Here is a 21,730-nt window from a genome sequence, read left to right on the forward strand (position 1 = left end):
AAAAACTCTAAAATAATTTGAACGAACATAAACAGAAAATTTACATCTGAAAATTTAAATGAAGCAAAACATGAAATTTGTGATGTGAAAATGAATCTTTAATTCAACATGTGAAAATGTGAGAAAGTCCAAATAAAGACAGAATGAAGCAAACAAACTAAGAGTGAAACACTGGGAGGATTTTCATTTCCAGCATCATGAAGTGGAACTAACTGCAGCTGACATGAAGTGAACACAACATCCTGATATTCAGTGTGAAGCTTTGACTGGAAACAACATGTGGATCCTGGAAGAAGCACAGCTTCCATCTTTAAAGGACTGGAAGAGGAAGAAGTTTCCAAGGAATCATTTAGAAGAGTTTCACACACAAACTGATTGAATCCATGAATCTGAAAAGATGTTTCTGAGTGAAAGAGACAGACATGTACAGACTGAACTATCTGTTCACCAGTCAGAGTTTCTCTGCTACCATCACACTCTTTACACTCAACACACACACACCCAGGAACCAGGAAACCTGAATCCAAATCCAGCATTGAGAGGATGAGTGAATGTGGTGATGAAGGTGTGGAGGTGGATCAGTGAGTCAGAGGAGACTCTGTAGAAGGACAGAGAGCCAGCAGGACAGTCCACATACACTGCTACTCTGTTAGAGACAGAGGAGGAGGAGGAGGAGGAGATGCGTGTTTCTCTGTCTTTGTGCCAGACAGAGTAACATCCATCAACAGAGCAGCTCAGACTCCAGGACTGATCATTATATCCAAACCAACAGTTTCCTCTCCTTCTGATTTCTCTGTAACTCACTGATATAGAAACGTTTCCTCTCCACTCGACCTCCCAGTAGCAGCGACCAGTCAGAACATTTTCACACAGCAGCTGAGGACAGTTAAATCTATCTGGATGATCAGGATATGACTGAAGCTCATCCACATGTGTCACCTTCCTGTTGTTGTCAGACAGTTTCAGGTGTCTGTTCACTGTGTTCATGTGGATGGTGAGTGGACAGGAATCTGATGGAGAGAACAAACACAATCCAGCTGCAGTTACTGATCTATTGACACTTTGATGCTGACTGATGAATGAGTAATGGGACAGTGACATTGATTACTGCAATCTCAGTTACTGCAGCACTATTCTACATCCAGCCACTAGGGGACGCTAATCGTGCTGGTGGTAAAGAGTAGAACAGGTCACAGAGTAAGAATAAACCTTCCTTTAAGAAGCTAATGCCAGCCGTGTGTTTCCTCTATTCTTCACCATAGTTCGGTAAATGTTCATTAACATTACCTGTTTGCCAAAGAAGCGGTTTGATAGAAGAAGAGATTTATGAGAACACAGCTATTAAGATAGTCTGCAAGCTAATGCTAATGAATAATGATTTGAATAATGTAGAGTAGTGTGTGTGGTTAGCTATCCCAAAACTGAAAAAACTAGTGGAATCACTTTTAAACTTAATTCACTTGGAACCTATCGAAAGTTGTTCATGCAATATGATATATTGTGATGTCAGAGTTAAAAGTGTCTTCTTGGTTGATACCAAACCAGAAATTACATATTATATGTGAATGAGTGAGTGTATGGTTGCATGAGGAAAACCGAGAAAGGCACCAATAAAGGGAAACAAAGCAGGCAATAAAATGGTTTTCAGTGCTTATGTTTAAAATCTATTTCTTGTAGTTTTAATAGGAGTTATCTTAAGGTTAAAAAAATGTGTCAATTGTTTTGTGTAGACAGTTAAAGGCAACATTTAAGAGCAATTTAAAATTAGTGATGTAATTAATTAGTATTATTGTGTTCAAGTAACTTTTCTGGAAACATGTTCATTCAATGACATGTTCGGAAACTCAGATTATCCTAAAGAGATATTATGGCCGGGTTGTAAATGTAACTGATGGCCATCTGTCAAATAGTTAACGATACCTGATTTCTGTGGAAGAATAAACCTTCCTGTAAGAAGCTCAGTGTGTGTGTCTCCTTTATTCTTCACCACAGCTTGACACATTGAGACGACAAAAACTCAGTTGCCTTCTGACTGTAATGCCAGAGGGGCAATAGTTGAATATGATGAATCCAATGAAAAACACACTTACACTTCCTCAGACCTCCTGGTCTCAACCATGGTTCTCCAGCAGGCTCCACCCTGAAAGGAGGAGGGGGTCAGAGCATGCTAACATGGACATTACATGGCTCTCATACACACTTTGTTCTACACTGAGAAAGGAACAGTCCAACATCTGGACACGTCCACCTGATTGGAGCATCTCCAGACTAGAAGGAGCAGAATCAGGAAGCTGATTGGTCCACACCCACACCAAGAAAACTGCTTTGTGGAAGTCCCAGTTCCTTCTTTCAACCATCTTCTCCTTTTCATCTCTTCACAGATGAAGAACTCTGCAGAAACTCCTGATCTAACCAAGAGCTGCATCTTCTCTCTGCCCTGAAGTCTTATTGATCAGCTTCTGACAATAATCTCCTCTGCAGAGCAGATTGGCTCAGATTCTTTGTTGTGACTCAGCTGGGAAATGTTAAAGTGCTTCTTTTCCTGCACATGAAGCTAAATGACTGTCAGAGACTCTGTTTGAGGCCATGATGTGTGTGTTTGGAGTTGTGACGGCTTGTTTCCTACTGACCACTAACAGCTGCTTCATCATCACACTGAGGATTTGTTCCCTCACATTATTCCTGCAGATCCTGCTGCTGTGTGGACACAAACACATCTCTTTCTAAAGCAGGAACAAATCAGAGGGATCAGCAGCATCAACTCACCACACTTCTTCCACATCTGATCCAGTCTGCTGATTCATTTCCAGTTTGAAGTGCAGCCACATCACCAGCTTCTACTGACTCCAACATCTACACTGTTATTGAAGCTGATTGATCATCTGATGGATGATTGAATTAGTAATTACTGAATCAGCAGCATGGGATCATCAAAGCTCTAAAGTCCTGAGTGAAGAGGAGAGGTTAGACTGCCTCTGGTGGTCAGACATGGAGCTGCAGCTGCTGAAATACAGGATGTGACAGGATTCAGGAAAGTCTGTCTCATCTTTCCTCAACATCAGCTGTGAACATACTGAGTCCTTTCACGTTAACCAGGAAACCTGATGTAACATCATCATCTTCATCACAACACACACACACACACTGCCATCTCCATCACCTCCTCCAGCACCCGATCCAGCCGTTATCACATGACTGAAGCAGCATTATCAGTGGTTATCAGTCCAATCCTACGGGACAGTAGGGCTCTACTCCGCCTCCTAGTGGCTCCAGTAGGTCCTTATCATCTATTTACACCACTGATCAGCAGCACTGATACAGGAAGACTCCTGATCCAGTCCCACAGGAATCCAGTCCACCGGCAGGTCTGAAATCTTTAGCATGACGCTGCATTTTCTGCTAAAACAACCAACATTTAAGTCATGTGACTGCTGAGTGAATATTGAGTGTAAAGTGACAAAGTCTGGACAGAAATCCAGTGACTCTCTCAGTCATTTTCATTCATGTCCTCATTATGAGTCCAGATCATCAAACACTAAGCCAGACTTCAGGAGCATGAAGAAGTAAAGAACTTGTGTTTTCCTGTCTAACTCCTCTTTTCAGATCAGATCAGGGGGAGGGGCTCCACTGACTGTCTCCATCATTGTGATCAGCTGTGTGCAGCTAATTGAAGGAAACTGATAAAAACTGCAACGACACTCATGTGTGACGTTGCACGGAGCAGCGGCACCAACAGAAGACTACATGAATGAAAGAATCTAGAGGGAACGAGTCTTCAGGGACCAGAATACTTCCTGCTCTATATGTGTGTCATCTAAATTCATGTTGTGGGTCTGTTGCTGTGATTCAGCATCAGGAGCCTCCAGTAAGTGGGAGAATCACTGAGCATCATCATTCATGGGAAGCTTTTCATCCATCATGTGTTTAAATGTATCTATACAGAGGTAGGAATACAGGTCTGATCAACACGTGCACATTTCCACATGGACTGATTTCTAAAGAGAACTTTACAAGAACGTGACTGTTCACATGCTTTTATAAATATCTGTGCTAAGCTAAGCTAAGCTAACATTTCCTGGAGCATCTCTGTGTCTGATCCAGGGTCAGAGGACAGAAAAGATGTTTCTATGACAGAATGTCCCTTTAACCTGCAGAGATGTTTCCAGACTGAAGAAACTCTGAGCAACAGACAGTTATCACTGTTGTTCCTGCAGATGTTCTCCTTGGAGACTCTTCTACTCACATATCTGCTGTAAGCAAAGGAAAAAGTCTCCTACATGTGTGATGGTTCATATAACACTCATATCCAGCATGAAGCAGGACTGAGTGAAGGACAAAGAAAATGTCTGCAGATCTTCCTCCTCTATCAGACATTGTGTGGCTGCAGCAGCCTCTCCATACCTGAGTCTGTGTGGATCCTTCAGTGCAGCCATCAGCAGCTTCACTCCTGAGTCTCCTGGATGGTTGTATCTCAGGTCCAGCTCTCTCAGATGGGAGGGGTTGGAGGTCAGAGCTGAGGCCAGAGAAGCACAGCCTTCCTCTGTGATCAGACATCCTGACAGGCTGCAGAAAACAACACGTATGACAGAAACTCTGAGAGAACTGCTGTGAAACTAAAGCTGAACGTCATCAGATGTTCAGAGAAACTGGACCTGTCTCACATTATTGGCTTTGTGTCTTCATTCCGTCCAAGTTTATGATTTCATGAATGAGTATGTGACAAATGTCAAATTTCCAGGTTTCTACAGAAATCCACCAATCATGTTTTCAGGTTTTTATCTTTATAATAGCATCAATCTTCCTTCATTCAGCCTGGTGGAGTTAGAGACAGGCTGTTCTGCTAACTCTACTTATTCTGATTAAACACATGAAACAAATATGAACTTGAAATTATTTTATTGTGGATGAGAACAGAGTTGACCTGGGAGCTTCAGAGTCCTATTAAGTATCTTAGCTGTTTCTAGGATTGATTTTTTTCTGGGTGGAGATATCTGATGTTTCTCCAGGTACAGCGGGGCAAAAAAGTATTTAGTCAGCCACCAATTGTGCAAGTTCTCCCACTTAAAAAGATAAGAGAGGCATGTAATTTCCACCATATGTATATCTCAACTATGAGAGACAAAATGAGAGAAAAAAATCCAGAAAATCACATTGTCTGATTTTTAATTAATTTATTTACAAATTATGGTGGAAAATAAGTATTTGGTCAATAACAAACGTTTATCTTAATACTTTGTTATATATCTTTGGTTGGCAATGACAGAGGTCAAACATTTTTGATAAGTCTTTTCAAGATTTTCACACACTGTTGCTGGTATTTTGGCCCATTCCTCCATGCAGATCTCCTCTAGAGCAATGATGTTTTGGGGCTGTTGCTGGGCAACACAGACTTTCAGCTCTCTACATAGATTTTCTATGGGGTTGAGATCTGGAGACTGGCTCATGATCATTTTGACCCAACAGGGTGAGATCTTGCGTGGAACCCCAGATCAAAGGAGATTATCAGTGGTCTTGTATGTCCTCCATTTTCTAATAATTCCTCCCACAGTTAATTTCTTCACACTAAGCTGCTTACTTATTGCAGATGTAGTCTTCCCAGCCTGGTGCAGGTCTACCATTTTGTTTCAGGTGTCCTTTGACAGCTCTTTGGTCTTGGCCATAGTGGAGTTTGGAGTCTGACTGTTTTGTGGACAGGTGTCTTTTATAACAAGTTCAAACAGGTGCCATTAATACAGGTAATGAGTGGAGGACAGAGGAGCCTCTTAAAGAAGAAGTTACAGGTCTGTGAGAGCCAGGAATCTTGCTTGTTTGTAGGTGACCTTATTTTACTGAGGAATTTACCAAGAAATTTATTAAAAATCAGACAATGTGATTTTCTCGATTTTTTTTTTTCATTTTGTGTCTCATAGTTGAGGTATACCTATGTAATTTACAGGCTTCTCTCATCTTTTTTAGTGGGAGAACCTGCACAATTGGTGGCTGACTAATTACTTTTTTTGTATCTGTTGGAGCCACTTATCCAGTGTTGGGGACATGGCCCCCCAGTGCTCCGACGACCACTGGTACTACTGTTGGCTTCACCATTCAGGCTTTCTCCAGCTCTTCCTTGAGTCCTTGGTATTTGTCCAGTTTGTCATGCTCTTTTTTTCCCAATATTTCTATCGTTTGGAATGGCCATATCCATCACTACGGCTTTCCTTTGCTGCTTATCCATGATCACAATGTCTGGTCGGTTGGCCACCAGCATTTTGTCAGTCTGTATCTGGAAGGCCTACAGGATCTTGGCCCTCTCATTCTCCACAACTTTGGGAGGTGTTTCCCATTGTTACTTAGTGGTCTCCAGTCCATATTCTGCACAGATGTTTTGTATACTGTGTCGGCTACTTGGTTATTGGGTTCCATGTATTCTTTGCCTACCAGTATCTTGCACCCTGCTGAGAGGTGCTAGATTTTTTCAGGGGCCTCTTTGCACAGCCTGTACCTGGGGGCCTGGTTTAGTAGGTCTGAGATCCTGCCTAAGGCTCATTAAAGAAAACAGGAGGCGCTTCTTCCCTCAGGCTGTCAAAACTACGAACTCTATCCTGTAGTGACACTGGCCAGTATCCTACCTTCTGCTGAAAAACATTTACTCATGTCACTTTAACAAGGTTTAAATTTTACGCTATCATTCACATTGTAAATATTGTATATATACAGTGCATCCAGAAAATATTCACAACGCTTCACTTTTTCACATTTTGCTGTGTTACAGCCTTATTCCAGAATGGAATAAATGTGTTCAAAATTCTACACATAATACCCCACATAATGACAGTGTGAAAAGTTTTTTTTTTAGAGATTGTTTTCATTTTATTAAAAATAAAACACTAAGAAATCACATGTACATAAATATTCACAGCCTTTGCTTGCAGCTCAAAAGTGAGTTCAGGTGCATCCTGTTTGAACTGATCATCCTTGAAATGTTCCTAAATGTTCCTATACCTTAAAGGGAGTCCAACTGTAGTAAATTCAGTTGATTGAGCATGATTTGGAATGAACACACCTGTCTCTATACACTACCATTCAAAAGTTTGGGGTTACTTCCCTATTGAATCCCATGGCAAAGTGACCCACAATTGACAGTGCATGATAGAGCACAAACCAAGCCCAGCCAAGTGGCCCAGCCAAGTGCCCAGACTTGAATCCGATAGAACATCTCTGGAGAAATCTGAAAATGGCTGTGTACCAACACTTTCCATCAAACCTGGTGAAACTTGAGTGGTGCTGTAAAGAGGATTGGGCAAAACTCCCCAATGATAGGTGTGACAGGCTTGTGGCATCATATTCAAAAAGACCTGAGGCTGTAATTGCTGCCAAAGGTACATCAACAAATCAATGAGTAAAGTCTGTGAATACTTATGTCCATGTGATTTCTTAGTGATTTATTTTTAAAATAATTTGCAAAACTATCTTAAAAAAAAAAAAAAGTTTTCACATTGTCAATATGGGGTATTACGTGTAGAATTTTAGGACAAAATTTAATTTATTCTATTTTGGAATAAGGCGGTAACATAACAAAACATGTAAAAAGTTAAACTCTGTGAATACTTTCCGGATGCACTGTATGAATATTATTATACATATACAGTATATCAAATGTGCTGAAATATGAATATCAACAGCATCCAAGCTTATTTAAACCACCCCTATGATGACAACAATCCATGGATCCAGGTTTCTCCTGCCCGGACATGGGGCACCGGGACCCCCTCTGGAGCCTGGTCTGGAGGTGGGGCATGGAGGTGAGCACTTGTTGGCTGGGCCTTTACCCATGGGGCCCGGTCAGGCTCAGCACAAAAGGGTGACATGGCCCCCCCATGAGTGAAGATGCTCACGTGGGCAATGACCATCCACCTACCTACTATGCCAGTTTAATCAATCTCAATGAAAGCGACACCAAGGCTCTATTTTCTGTCCTTAAAACTATCACCCAACCACTTGACTTCCTTCCCCCACACATAGCCTCCTCTGCATTCTGTAACAGCTTGATTTCATTCTTCACCTCCAATCCAGAATATTTATCAACAGCTCGTTCTAAAGATCTTGTCAGGGTTTTTCCTTACTAAAACAAGACACGAGAGCTTTTTGGCATTGCAATGGGGAGTGAGAGCATTTGCTGTCAACTCCAAAGTCTCCACCCCAACTCTGCCTTTTTATTAAGCAGATTATGCAAAACAGCCACATCAGTTATGCAAATACATCAAATGGAGAAATACAGCGGTGACTGAAATGTGGGAACACAGCATCCAACACTATGTCCTTATGTTGTATGTCAGCACCCGCCACATCCTGTCTTTTACAGACCTGTGTGGGTGGTGAGCCATTTCTTAGAAGCATCAAAGAGGAACTTTAAATGTCAAAAGGTCATAAGTTTTCAACAGATCTCCTACAATCCACCATCAATATTTCCCCTTCTGCCTCCTTCCCTCTCCCTTTCTACATTCACTCTTCGCACTGTCTCTGCCATCTCTGAATTAAAAAGAAAATCCAAATTATCTACCTCTCGATTAGACCCTCTCTCAACTATCCTTGTCAAGGCGTCTGCATCCTTACTGGCACCTCTCATTATCCACATCATTCACTCCTCCCTCTCCACCTGGATTGGTAATCCTCAAACTCGTTGGTGGACACCGGCAGTAAGGGATGCCGTCAAGCTGAAGAAGTAGTCCTATCGAGCCTTCTTGGCCTGTGGGACAGCTGGTGGGTGACGGTAGGCTAAGCAGAATGCGGCTTCGGTCACTAAGGCAAAAACTCGGACATGGGAAGAGTTTGGAGAGGCCGTAGAGAATGGCTTCCGGATGGCTTCGAGGAGATTCTGGTCCACCATCCGGTGGCTCAGGAAGGGAAAGCAGCGCTCCATCACCATTGTGTACTGTAGGGATGGGGGCTGCTGACCTTGACTCGTGATGTTGTGAGGCGGTGGAGGGAAAACTTTGAAGACCTCAATCCCACCAGCAAGTCTTCCGATGAGGAAGCAGACTCTGGGGACCCTGGCGTTGACTCTCCCATCTCTGAGGCTGAGGTCGCTGAGGTGGTTAAAAAGCTCCTCTGTGGCAGGGCCCTGGGGGGGGGTGAATGAGGTTCAGGGGTGCTGGAGAGAAAGGTTCATCGGATAGTCAAATCTCAGATTGAGGAGTAGCAGTGTGGTTTTTGTCCCGGACATGGAACAGTGGACCAGCTCTACAGCCTCTTCGGGGTCTTGGAGGGGGCATTTGAATTTGCTCAACCAGTCTACATGTGCTTTGTGAACTTGGAGAAGGCGTCCCACAGGAACTCTTGTGGGGGGTATTGTGGGGGTTAGGAGTGCCATACCACCTTGCATAAGCTGTCCGGTCCCTGTACGACTGGTGTCAGAGCTTGGTCCACTTTACCGACAGTAAATCAGAATAGTTTCAGTGAGGGTTGGACTCAGCCAAGGCTGGATGGAGCAAGAGATCGACAGGTGAATCGGTGCGGCGTCTGCAGTGATGTGGACTCTGCATCAGTCTGTCGTAGTAAAGAAGGAACTGAGCCAAAAGGCAAAGCTCATGATTTAAAGGTCAATCTACATTCCTACCCTCACCTATGGTCACAAGCTGTGGGGAGTGACCGAAAGAACAAGATTGCAAATACAAGAGGCCAAAATGAGTTTTCTCTGCAGAGTGGCCAGGCTCTCCTGTAGAGATAGCATGAGAAGCTCGGTGATCCAGGAGGGGGTCGAAGTAGAGTTCCTACTCCTCTGCATAGAGAGGAGCCAGATGAGGTGGCTCAGGCATCTGGTCAGGATGCCTCCTGGACACCTCCCTGAAGAGGTGTTCCGGGCATGTCCCACAGGAAGGAGGTCTTGGGGAAGACCCAGGACACGTTGGACGGACTACATCTCTCATCTGGCCTGGGAATGCCTCAGGATCCCCCTAGATGAGCTGGTGAATGTGGCCTGGGAGAGGGAAGTCTGAGTTTCCCTGCTTAGACAACTGCCCCCACAACCCAACTCCGGATAAGCGGCAGAAAATGAATGGATGGATGGCATTTATTTTATAATTGAATAATATTTAATAATTATCAATGTGGGTTACATAAACTATTGATCAAATGTGCTGAAATATGTGTATCAACAGTATTTAAAATCAGCTTAATTTTGCCTGAAAGATAAGTCTTCCATTAGGACATACAGTACTTTGCTTGGAATTTAAAACGAGCTTGTAAGATATTTAATGGGTTTAGTTAAATTTAAATTATTATTGACATGCAATGATTTGCCATATAACAGATACAATACAAAGTCACACAATCAAACAGGTGTACATGAGAACTTAGAAAAGAATGAAAACAGAAACATGAAATTTCCCCCATTTTCCATTTTATTTTTGTTCCATTCTTTCTCTAAAAGTTTCTGAAGTTTGCAATGATTGTTTGAAAATGAAAGAAAACACGATAGAAAGTTCTGTCCATCGCTGGAAATGAACCTGCAATTGTCAGATTGTCGCCATTGATGAATTGCTGACCTGAGAGTTTCCAGTTTGCAGTCTGGACTCTTCAGTCCACCACACAGCTTCTTCAGTCCTGAGTCCTGCAGGTCATTGTTACTCAGGTCCAGTTCTGTCAGACTGGAGGACTGGGAGCTGAGGACTGAGGACAGAGGTCCACAGCTTCTGTCTGAGAGACCACACGCACTCAGCCTGGAGAGAAAGTTACAGAGAAAAACACAAATAATATATTTGACAAAATAATCAGCCCTCATGGTGGATGCAGACTGAAGGACCACCTGTAGAGAAAATTAGGTTTCTAACCTTGTTATTGTGTCCATGTGGTGGATTTTAATGCTCAAAGACATCATGAGTGAACAAGGTTTCAGCATGGTGGCTGAGAATTTCCAGAGAATCAGTGGTAGTCTGAACATTTGATTCACACAACAAAGTACATCATGTAACTGAAGAACTAATCTATCAGGGTGATGGTGGGGCTGACTTCAGATCAGATCAGTGAGGAAGAGAGTTTAGCATTCATCAGCACATCATCAGCTTTTTAATGGTGGAACTCTGTCAAACCAACAATGAGCCTGTTTACATGGACACCGACAATCTGATCATGATCTGATTCCCAGAGTTAATTCGATTAATAAAATTATCATATAGACAGCATAATCTAATATCTTTTATACAATCATCTGTGTCATGGTTTATGGTGATGATCCCTGGTTCTTGTGTTTGATGTTGTCTGTTTCTGGTTTGTTATATTTTGATCTTGGTTTATAGTACTGGGGGGTATTCCACAAAGCTGGATCAAGGGAAAGCCAGGCTTATCTTGATAAGTCTGGCCCATTTAAGCCAGAGTTCCGTTCCATCTACGTAGCTTATGTGAATGCTTGCTGAGTAACCATGGTAACTGACGCACCAGAACTAGTCTGCTTAGGGGCAGGCTAAAGTTCAAGCTTAGTCTAGCTGTGTCTCAAAGATCTTAAACAGACTCCCAAAAGAATGTTCCACCTGGTAGAACACCTGACCTCCACTGCATCTGGTTGGCTAACAGCCAAGGGTATTTAAAGAGTGCAACAGACAAAGAGAGAGGGACAGATAGAGCGAGATAGAGGGACGGAGAAAGGTATAGCTAGATAGAAACAGGCTTCCATTATGGTTACCATGACTTGGCCTTGATTAATGTCCCTTCAGAGGGCACACGCTTAATTTAAAGCACATTCAGGCCACCATCCCCACTGGTTTTCAGGGGGAAGACCCCCACCAGTAGCAGTGGACTCTGACGTTGTCTTGGTATCTACAGCGCAACATATTTACAGCTCAACATGTTTCAAACAAACATATTTCTTCAACGATACCTCCCACTCTCAAATATGTTCTACTTGTACTGCTGCCAGGTACGCTTTGACTTTTAAGATTTCTTCTGTTGAAATGTAGCAGTGCAGAATTAATGTAGGTCACACACACACACACAAACACGTGCACACACACACACACACACACACACACACACGCACTTGATCATCACAATGATTATGCATATTGATTATTGAGTTATTAGTAAATTGAACAGGGCCAGTATATACAGAGACACTTTAGCCTACTTTATGTAAACAGATTTATAACACAAGAGGAGACCATAATTGAGGACCGTGAAATCAGCAGCAGTGACATTCAGTCAGAAGATAAAAAAGAAAAAAAAAAGAACATAAAATAAATATTAATATTTTCCACTGATCAATGTTAAAAATGCATTTTCAATATGACTCTACATGAAAACTGCCAAATTTGAGGATTTCCCGATCAAATACAGGTCAGACATTGTGGCTTCCACATTAAGCTGTGACGCTGGCTGAGGCGGTAACAATAGGAATTTGATCCCGGTCAGAGAATCAGGGTCCAGAGAAGAGATGTCATTCAACTTGTTTTATTCACCAACATAGAGGCACAGAACATGAGCGTGAAGTAGTTGAGCTTGGAGGTGTATGTGTGTGTGGTCTGCAACAGAACATATTGAGACCGAATTAAAGAAAGCTTTACACAGTTCCTTGAAGGACTAAATTAAGAGGAGGAATCCACAATATTAACTCAAATATACATAGCTGTGGCGATTAGCTACTTTCTCCCGTCACACCTACATCATTAATATGACTATTACAGAACATCTGAACAGTACGGAATATTAATGTGAAGCAATGAATTCCTCAATTGACAATAACTGCTAAATATGCCCGCAGATAAGCATACAGCTACATGCTAATATCCTGCTAACAATGATATGATTAGCTGCTTACAGAATACTGGAAAAGACATTGAATCGCATATATGTTATATTTACAATAATTATGAGAAAATAAAGAACTCTCGATCTGTCTGGTATCTCAATACTTACAAGTTATTCATGAACGCACGGTCAATTCACACTGCACAAGTTTAATTGTTTCGCTAACTGTTAACTGACTCTGCTACTGCTGCTTCTGAAGCTAAAGAAAACCAACAGGTGCACAAGGTGTCCTGTCCATCTTCCAGACAGAAATCCCAGGTAAAGCAGTGGCAAGCTGTGCGTCAGCTCTGACTGCGTGATCCAAAATAAACTGGGTTGCATAAAGCTTGCCTGTTTCTGTTCCTCAGCGTATCGCCAAAATGAGCTTGTTATTTGTTATACACCATGACTCTCCACACTCCGTGTATGTCTTTAATGTGTGTGTGAATTATTCCTGCTTATCGTACAATAAGGTGCAGAGAAATGTCAGCAGGTGAGACAGGCAGTACTCTACCTCACCTCAAGGGGGCATATTTGCACTATGTTGGATGAATAATGAATTAAGATGCTCTTTTCAGTTACAATCGTAAATCTGACTCCAGAGGAGTCAGTGCCTCCCCAGCCATGAACCCCACTGCACATCACTGATCTCCGTCAGCATTCTTCGTTCAGATGCTGAGATAATGACAGCTCTCGGCCAGCTCCTCTTTTCCTTTTTTTTTTTTTTTTTTTTTTTTTTTTTTTTTCAGCTCCTCTTTTCCACCATCCACTCATTCCTCAGTGGTTCCTCAGGACCTCCCACATAGCCAGGCTATGTAAGCCTCACTTGAATTAGCCTCAACTAGATGCAACTGAAATGTATTAGTGGAACGGCTTGAGCCTTAATTCAGAGATATCTAATATGGGTCTTTATTTCTGCAAACAGCTTTAATATCTAAAATGTGGTGTGAAAGGTAATAGTAGATTGTACACAAATGCAAATGTTTTTTATGTACCGTTGGTGTTGCCGTTTCCCGTTTTTCTAAATTTTGTGCGTACACCTGGGAACAAGTAATCGTGGAGGTAGGAACATTCATAAATCCCAAAAGTTGACTATATTTGGTGTACGCTGGTTTTTGTTCTTACGCAAGCTTGATAAATGAGGCCCCTGGGTCTTGGTTTATAGTTCTGTGTTTTTGCCATGTTTAGTTTCTGTTATGTTCATGCTTTAGGTTTTTGTTTTTATCATGTTTAATTCAGTTTTCCTGTTTTCCCTCATGTGCTCTGTATTTTCTTTTCCTGGCTCGTTAGTTTATCTAGTCCAGGGGTGTCCAATGTAGGTCCTCAAGAGCCATAGTCCTGCAGGTTTTCCATGCACCCCGCACTGACACACCTGACTCAAACTGATGAGTCATTGTGCAAATGCTCATAGGCTGTTGGATCCATTTATTTTGAGTCAGGTGTGTTGGTGCAGGGATGCATGGAAAACCTGCTGAATTGTGGCTCTTGAGGACCGATGTTGGCCGCCCCTGACCTTGAGTCTGATTACTCATTCATTTGATCTGCCCCTTATTACTCACTCTGCATTTATACCCTGTGGTTTTCAGTTGTCTTTGTCACATCCTTGTAGTTAACTCACTGTTATGTGTGGATTTTCTGTTCCTGGGTTTATTTTGGAAATAAACCTTTTACCTACTTACATCGTTCTACCTCTTGCCTGATCTGCCTGCATTTTGGGTCCTCACCTCCACTGCATATGACAATCTCGTTGTAAGAAATCACATTAACACACTTCCATTCATCCCTAATACTCTGATATCTTAGTGCATGTAGACACACACACCCATCTGATTTCTTTGGTTTTTTTTATATCTTTGCATGTGCAACAAGCAGTTTCATTAAAAGATAGAAGTGATGCAGTCACAAAAGGAGAGTAACAGAAAAGAAAACTACGATAACATGCAGCAGTGTCAAGCTAGAGTATAAACAAAGTAAAGTTAAATCTATGTTTCATTATTCAATAAAATACTCCAACTTACAGATCCCGATCAGATCTCACAGTTGTAAAACAGATCAAAACTAAAATAATTACCACCAAGAACAGATGTTTTAAAGTCCCCAGGAACAAACTTTAGAGAAACCTGTCTCAGTTTTAACTTCCAGCAACACTTAATTTCTCCACATCCTGCTATATATGTACTTACAGAGCTTTGTTGGAGGCTTTGACCACTGGCAGCAGCCTCAGAAGAACCTCCTCTGAAGGAGAGTATTTCTGCAGGTTAAACACCTCCAGATCTTCTTCTGATGACAGTGAGATGAAGGCCAGAGCTGACCACTGAGCAGGAGACAGTTCATCTGTGGAGAGACGTCCTGATCTCAGGAACTGATGGATCTCCTCCTCTAGAGAACGATCATTCAGTTCATTCAGACAGTGGAACAGATTGATGCTTCTTTCTGCAGACACATTCTCACTGATCTTCTTCTTGATGTACTGGACTGTTTTCTGATTGGTCTGTGAGCTACTTCCTGTCTGTGTCATCAGGCCTCGTAGGAGACTCTGATTGGTCTGCAGTGAAAGACCCAGGAGGAAGCGGAGGAACAAGTCCAGATGTCCTTTTGGACTCTGTAAGGCCTCGTCCACAGCTCTCTGATGGAGACGTAGTAGATTTGGTTTCATTATTGACCAAGGTGAATCTGTATGATCATCTTCCATCAGGTTGACTCCAGACTTGATGAAGGTCAGACGGACATGAAGAGCAGCCAGAAACTCCTGAACACTCAGATGGACGAAGCTGAACACCTTCTCCTGGTACAGTCCTCTCTCCTCTTTAAAGATCTGTGTGAACACTCCTGAGTAAACTGAGGCTGCTGTGATATCGATGCCACACTCTGTCAGGTCTGATTCATAGAAGATCAGGTTTCCTTTCTGCAGCTGATCAAAAGCCAGTTTTCCCAGAGACTCAATCATCTTCCTGCTCTCTGGACTCCAGTGTGGATCTGTCTCAGCTCCTCCATCATACTTGACCTTCTTGACTTTGGTCTGGACCACCAGGAAGTGGATGTACATCTCAGTCAGGGTCTTGGGCAGCTCTCCTCCCTCTCTGGTTTCCAGCACATCCTCCAGAACTGTAGCAGTGATCCAGCAGAAGACTGGGATGTGGCACATGATGTGGAGGCTTCGTGATGTCTTCATGTGGGAGATGATCCTGCTGGCCTGCTCCTCATCTCTGAACCTCTTCCTGAAGTACTCCTCCTTCTGTGGGTCAGTGAACCCTCTGATCTCTGTCACCATGCCAACACAGTCAGGAGGGATCTGATTGGCTGCTGCAGGTCGTGTGGTTATCCAGAGGCGAGCAGAGGGAAGCAGTTTCCCCCTGATGAGGTTAGTCAGCAGCACATCCACTGAGGTGGACTCTGTAACATCAGTCAGGGTCTCATTGTTGTGGAAGTCCAGAGGAAGTCGACTCTCATCCAGACCGTCCAAGATGAAGACAACCTGGAACTCTTCAAAGCTGCAGATTCCTGCTTCTTTGGTTTCAGTAAAGAAGTGATGAACAAGTTCCACCAAGCTGAACTTTTTCTCTTTCAGCACATTCAGCTCTCTGAAAGTCAGTGGAAATGTCAACTGGATGTCCTGGTGGGCTTTGTCTTCAGCCCAGTCCAGAGTGAACTTCTGTGTTAAGACAGTTTTCCCAATGCCAGCCACTCCCTTTGTCATCACTGTTCTGATTGGTTCATCTCTTCCAGGTGGGAGTTTAAAGATGTCTTCTTGTCTGATGCTTGTTTCTGGTCTGTCTGGTTTCCTGGATGCTGTTTCAATCTGTCTGACCTCATGTTTGTCATTGACCTCTGCAGTCCCTCCCTCTGTGATGTAGAGCTCTGTGTAGATCTGGTTCAGAAGGGTCGGGTTTCCTGCTTTAGCAATCCCCTCAAACACACACTGGAACTTCTTCTTCAGACCACATTTTAGTTTACGTTGACAAGCTGGAGCAAAATATTCTGAAAGAAAAGAAGAAATAAGAAGAGTCAGTAAAGATTTGAAGCCTCTGAGGAATGAGGATGTGAATATGTGATGTTCATGTGTTGAGACATCAGTAAATGTGTCATTTATCCAGCAGCTTCAATCTTTAGAGAAATCCTCTTACTGCTCTGCAGACGCTCAGCCAGCTCCTCCTGCTTCATCCTCCTCAGGAAGTCCACTATGATCTTCACTAACGCTTCTCTGCTGCTCTTCCTCTGCTCCTCATCCTCACCCTCCAACACGGAGCATTCTGGGTAATCTGGACTCAGAAGCTTCTGGAACTTCTTCAGCTCCTTCTTCATGAAAGTGATCATGTTGTCCTCCAGCAGCTGGAAGAGAAACGATATGAAGGACACAATCAGACTGAAATCATGGAGCCAAACATCAGATCCATGTTGGACACACTGACAATCCACTGGTCTACAAAGGTCAGCATGGAGATGATGTGGACAGAAGAGATGGAGAAGTAGTTGTTGTACATGTACAGACCATAAATATGGAGTCCAGCTGTGTTTGATGCTGCTGGGCAGACTGACCACTGGGAAGCTCTGAGCTCTGCTGGTCCACTCTGTGGAGGAATCAGGAAGAATCACATCACATTCTGTCACATGGAGAAGCTGCTTTCAGCTTTTAGGAAGCTCTCACCAACACCTTCATGAAGCTCTGTGCTGAGGTGCCCTGGAGCAAGGCAGCCACAGCCAGTGTGTGCTTGGATGAGACTGGTTAGACTGGGCAGCTCCCAGTATAAATGTGTTTGATGTTGGAGTTTTCCACTAAGAAAAAGTTTGGTGTGTTTGTGAGGAGCCAAACTGACTGCAGGTCACTTAGTAACTGAGGTTCAGAGAATCTCCTGAACTTCTGGAAAACGTCCAGAATCTGTTTCCTTTTTCCAGAGGAGGAAAAACTCTCGTCTGCTTCTACGTTCCACAGATGAGAAAGTTGAATTATGGAGATTCTATGTTTCCTGCACTGAGACAGAATCCTCCTGATTATTCTCAGCTCACAAGAAATATTTAATAAAACTCACATGTTTATTATTAGAGCTTCATCTGGATATTTCACCTTAAATACTGAAGATATCCTTTATTATTATTATTATTATTATTATTATTATTATTATCATTATTTATTATTATTATTATTATTATTATTATTATTATTATTAAGTTGAAACACAAGATGGAATAAAAGTAAACTGATGCCACAATTTCAAGCAGCTCACCTCTGTGGCTCTGATTTAAAATAAAGAGGAGGATCCATCGACCCGTCGCTCTTCATGGAGACACAGCTGGGTTCAGGTGCAGGTCCAGGCTGGTTCCTGTGAATCCAGATGTTTGGTGATGTGAGTTGTGATCTCAGACATGGAGAAGAGTCATGGACAGTTAGAGATGGACATCTCACCTCTGAGTGGTTTTAGAGGGAGGGACTCCCTCCTCTCTGTCCTGATCCATGATGCTGGATTCACATCAGCTCACACACACTTTCTACCTTCACCTGCAGAGGAAACACACATCATTCATCTGAACATCAACTGAAATCCTCCTTTCCATCATCTGCTGCTCCTCCTCTGATTGGCTCTGAGTTTCTGCTTCATATCAGAGTCAGATGGATGCAGTCAGACAGCAGTGAGGAAGAGGAAGCTGCCTTCAGCTGCTGGACTTCTATCAGGACACCAGATGGAGGGATGGAGCTGCAGACCAGCCTCAAAAGAGGAAACATTTCTCCTCCTTTTATTACCATGAACAGAAAGTGAAACTAAATCAGATGAAGATTTAAAACAGGAAGCAGGAAAAAAAGTTTGACATTTTCTGTCAGAAACAGAAACTAAAGGATGAAGTTAAAGAAGGAAAAATGAAGTGATTCCAGTTTGGATGGAAAGTCTGACTGAAGGAGCTGCAGAATCACACACTGTAGGTTCTGATCCGTTAACCTGCTTCCTGTCAGCCACTCCTCATCTTCATCATCTTCACCTCTACAGGTGGATTATCTGCTCCATCACAGCTGCTCACACTGAAGCTTTTTTCCACATTTAGGATCAATTTTCATTTCAGCTGTTTCACTGAAAATCTTCCTGCAGCAGTTTGACTCAAAGAAGGTGAAAGTGTTCAGATCAGAGCGGAGACCAGTTCTACAGAGAAGCTTTACTGGTAATCTCCTGGAAACTGGAATAAAGACAGAAATAAAATGAGGGTTTAGTGTCAAACAGCAGATGAATGTGGTTCAATCAGCGGTTCCAGCATCAAACTGCAGGTGTGACGAAGTTCAGCAGGAAAAAGTCAAATATTTCCATGGTTGAAATTACGGGGAGCTACGGGGAGCTCGGCTCCCCTGGAAAGCAGAAGACCTCTGAAAACCTCACCTGGGACACTGAGGGGCTTTAACCCCTTGTTGTCTGTTGCATCAAACTTCTTCTGGTGCCTCATTCATAAAACTGTGTGTAGCAAAGAAAACTACAGGCGGTGTATGTCGGGAAAAAAGGAAATGTGATGCACAAAAACTTTCAGATTTATCAAAGCGTGCTCACACACGTCCCACGTCTGTTTCTATCTATAAATCAGAATCAACTCTAACGTCGGCGCGTGTGAGGGAGCGCCGTGACACGCCCTTATAATGACTATAAAAGGTCAGGTGAACGTCTGTAATAAATATTTATCACATCATTTCCATGATGGTTCAGGAAGGAAAAAATGAGAAGAAGCAGATTTTTTCAGAATGTGAAACTGAGGTCCTGGTGGACCATGATGAAAAACATAAGAAGGTTTTATTTGGTGGGGCGGTGTGGTCATCAGCACTGCAGCAATGTGTGACGTAACACTCGGGATAGCTGCAGTGTATTGTGGGTAAAATCAGCATTTTGGTTGGATACTCGTTGTAAAAAACTCAGTATCGTGCATCATCTTTGCCTGCAGCTTTGTCTTTGATAAAACTGGACACTCGTGTTGTGTGAAAGAATGCCGTACTAAGTCACACGACAAAACTGTAGAAAAGTTGGACACAACGTTCGATTGTTCTGGTTTCCCACTTGGAAAAGAGGCTTTGGACGGCAGGTTGAGGAAGTAAAGAGCCGTCAGATGGCCTGGGTCACAGCGGTGAGGGAAGGACATCACTTTCACCACCATCTCCCTTCATGTGTGTTTGCTCTCAGCATTTTCATAAAGGAAAGAAGGAGAGTTTTTGTTGTTGCTGTTGTTTTTATTGTGTAAATAATGTTAATGAATAAACTTTATTTGGCTTTTTAAAGTCACTATATTCACATTGGCTAACCTCACTGGTAAACTCCAGGCAGAGGGAGAGAAAAGAAACGGGTTCATCAGTTTGTGTTAAATCAGTTTTTATTTAATCATCTTATATCAAAACATCACAGAGTGAATGATTTTAAATAAACAAGTAAACAAGAATGCATAAAAACACAAATATGAATCAATGTATGAAATTTTCTGCTGTGCTATGAAAGATCTGAGGGGATGTTAACTGGTCTGATTTAGTGGTTCAGATTGTGAAATGTAATGGAAGCATCCGATGTTAACTAGTTTTTAAATAAAACCAAACGTGATCCAGGACAAACAGCTTCTAGGACACACATCAGTTCCACCCACAAACGCTGCACGTCTGCAAGACGAAGAAGACGGATCAGCTGAGGAAAGAGACGCTGCAAGCAGCAGAGATGGAGTCCACCAGGATGCAGACCCTGGAGAGCTACAGACCATGAAGAGGACTCCTGATGCTGGAGAGGAAGGTGATCAGCTGATCACAGAGGATGAGACAACAGTCAGGATGTGACCAGACTGAATGTAACCTGTGCGCGCTCAGACATCGTCTTGGCTGACAGAGGTTTGGACATACAGGAATGTGGGCATGTTGTGTGCAGCGTTTACAAAAGGCTGCTGTCAGTTAGCAGCTAGAGATGTAGAGGAAACTAGAAAAACAGCACATTTGAGAATCCATGTTGAAAGGCTCGTTGGAAATGTTTGTCAGAAGTATCACATCTCAGCAGCTTTTGCAGTGAAGTCTATTTGTGTCCTACTTCTGCTCCACTTTACTGATGCTGCATGGTATCATCCAGTATGCAGGTTGTCCAGTTACGGTTATCGTCTGCATCAGGCATCTGTTTGTTAAATAAGATTTCAAAGTGGTTAAATTATTTTTTTACAGTATTTGTAAATTCTCTACATAAAAAAATCAGGCGATGCAAACAATTATTAAAAAAATGTCTGATTTATTTAAGTTATATATTTGGTAAGTTTCCCTTAGAGTGTCTACGGTGAGCAACATATTATTTTGTGTTTATGTTTTCTATGTAGAATAATTTAAGATTATTGAATTCTACTGGTCAAATATTTCCTTATATCAACATCTAATTTTACAGTTGAAGACAGAAAAGTAATTTATAAAAATACAAATGACTGCATTCAATACAAACTTCCAAACAGCTTTTCCATCATAGTCGTCACCATGTCTCGATCTCGAATACAAGCGGCCGAAATGAGTTTTCTCCGCAGGGTGGCCGGGCTCTCCCTTAGAGATAGGGTGAGAAGCTCGGTGATCCGGGAGGGGCTCAGAGTAGAGCCGCTTCTCCTCCACATCGAGAGGAGCCAGATGAGGTGGCTCGGGCATCTGGTTAGGATGCCTCCTGGACGCCTCCCTGGTGAGGTGTTCCGGGCACGTCCCACCGGAAGGAGGCCCCGGGGCAGACCCAGGACACGCTGGACAGACTACATCTCTCGGCTGGCCTGGGAACGCCTCGGGATCCCTTCGGATGAGCTGGTGAATGTGGCCGGGGAGACGGAAGTCTGGGTTTCCCTGCTTAGGCAGCTGCCCCCGCGACCCGACTCCGGATAAGCGGAAGAGAAGGGATGGATGGATGGTCGTCACCATTTTCACACTTTAACCTTTTATTTATTGGTTTAAATTGATATTTTACGTGGTCGCACCACCTGACAATTAAAGACAAGAACAATGCTGAGTTATTGTATT

At 42.8% G+C, this 21,730-nt stretch overlaps 1 protein-coding gene across 1 annotated transcript; it reads right to left on the reverse strand.

Moving 5' to 3' along the window:
• Positions 1 to 437: 437 nt before the first annotated feature.
• Positions 438 to 16,929, reverse strand: LOC121653939 (NACHT, LRR and PYD domains-containing protein 3-like). The gene is made up of 6 exons (XM_042007730.1): positions 16,881 to 16,929; positions 14,940 to 16,734; positions 10,524 to 10,697; positions 4,402 to 4,563; positions 2,091 to 2,140; positions 438 to 1,010 (listed from the first exon to the last, which is right to left on the reverse strand). Exons 1-6 carry the CDS (start codon positions 16,915 to 16,917, stop codon positions 487 to 489), a joined length of 2,742 nt encoding a protein of 913 aa, XP_041863664.1. The 5' UTR covers positions 16,918 to 16,929; the 3' UTR covers positions 438 to 486.
• Positions 16,930 to 21,730: the final 4,801 nt, after the last annotated feature.

Source organism: Melanotaenia boesemani, chromosome 2, assembly GCF_017639745.1.
Source record: "Melanotaenia boesemani isolate fMelBoe1 chromosome 2, fMelBoe1.pri, whole genome shotgun sequence".
NCBI classification, from domain to species: Eukaryota; Metazoa; Chordata; class Actinopteri; order Atheriniformes; family Melanotaeniidae; genus Melanotaenia; species Melanotaenia boesemani.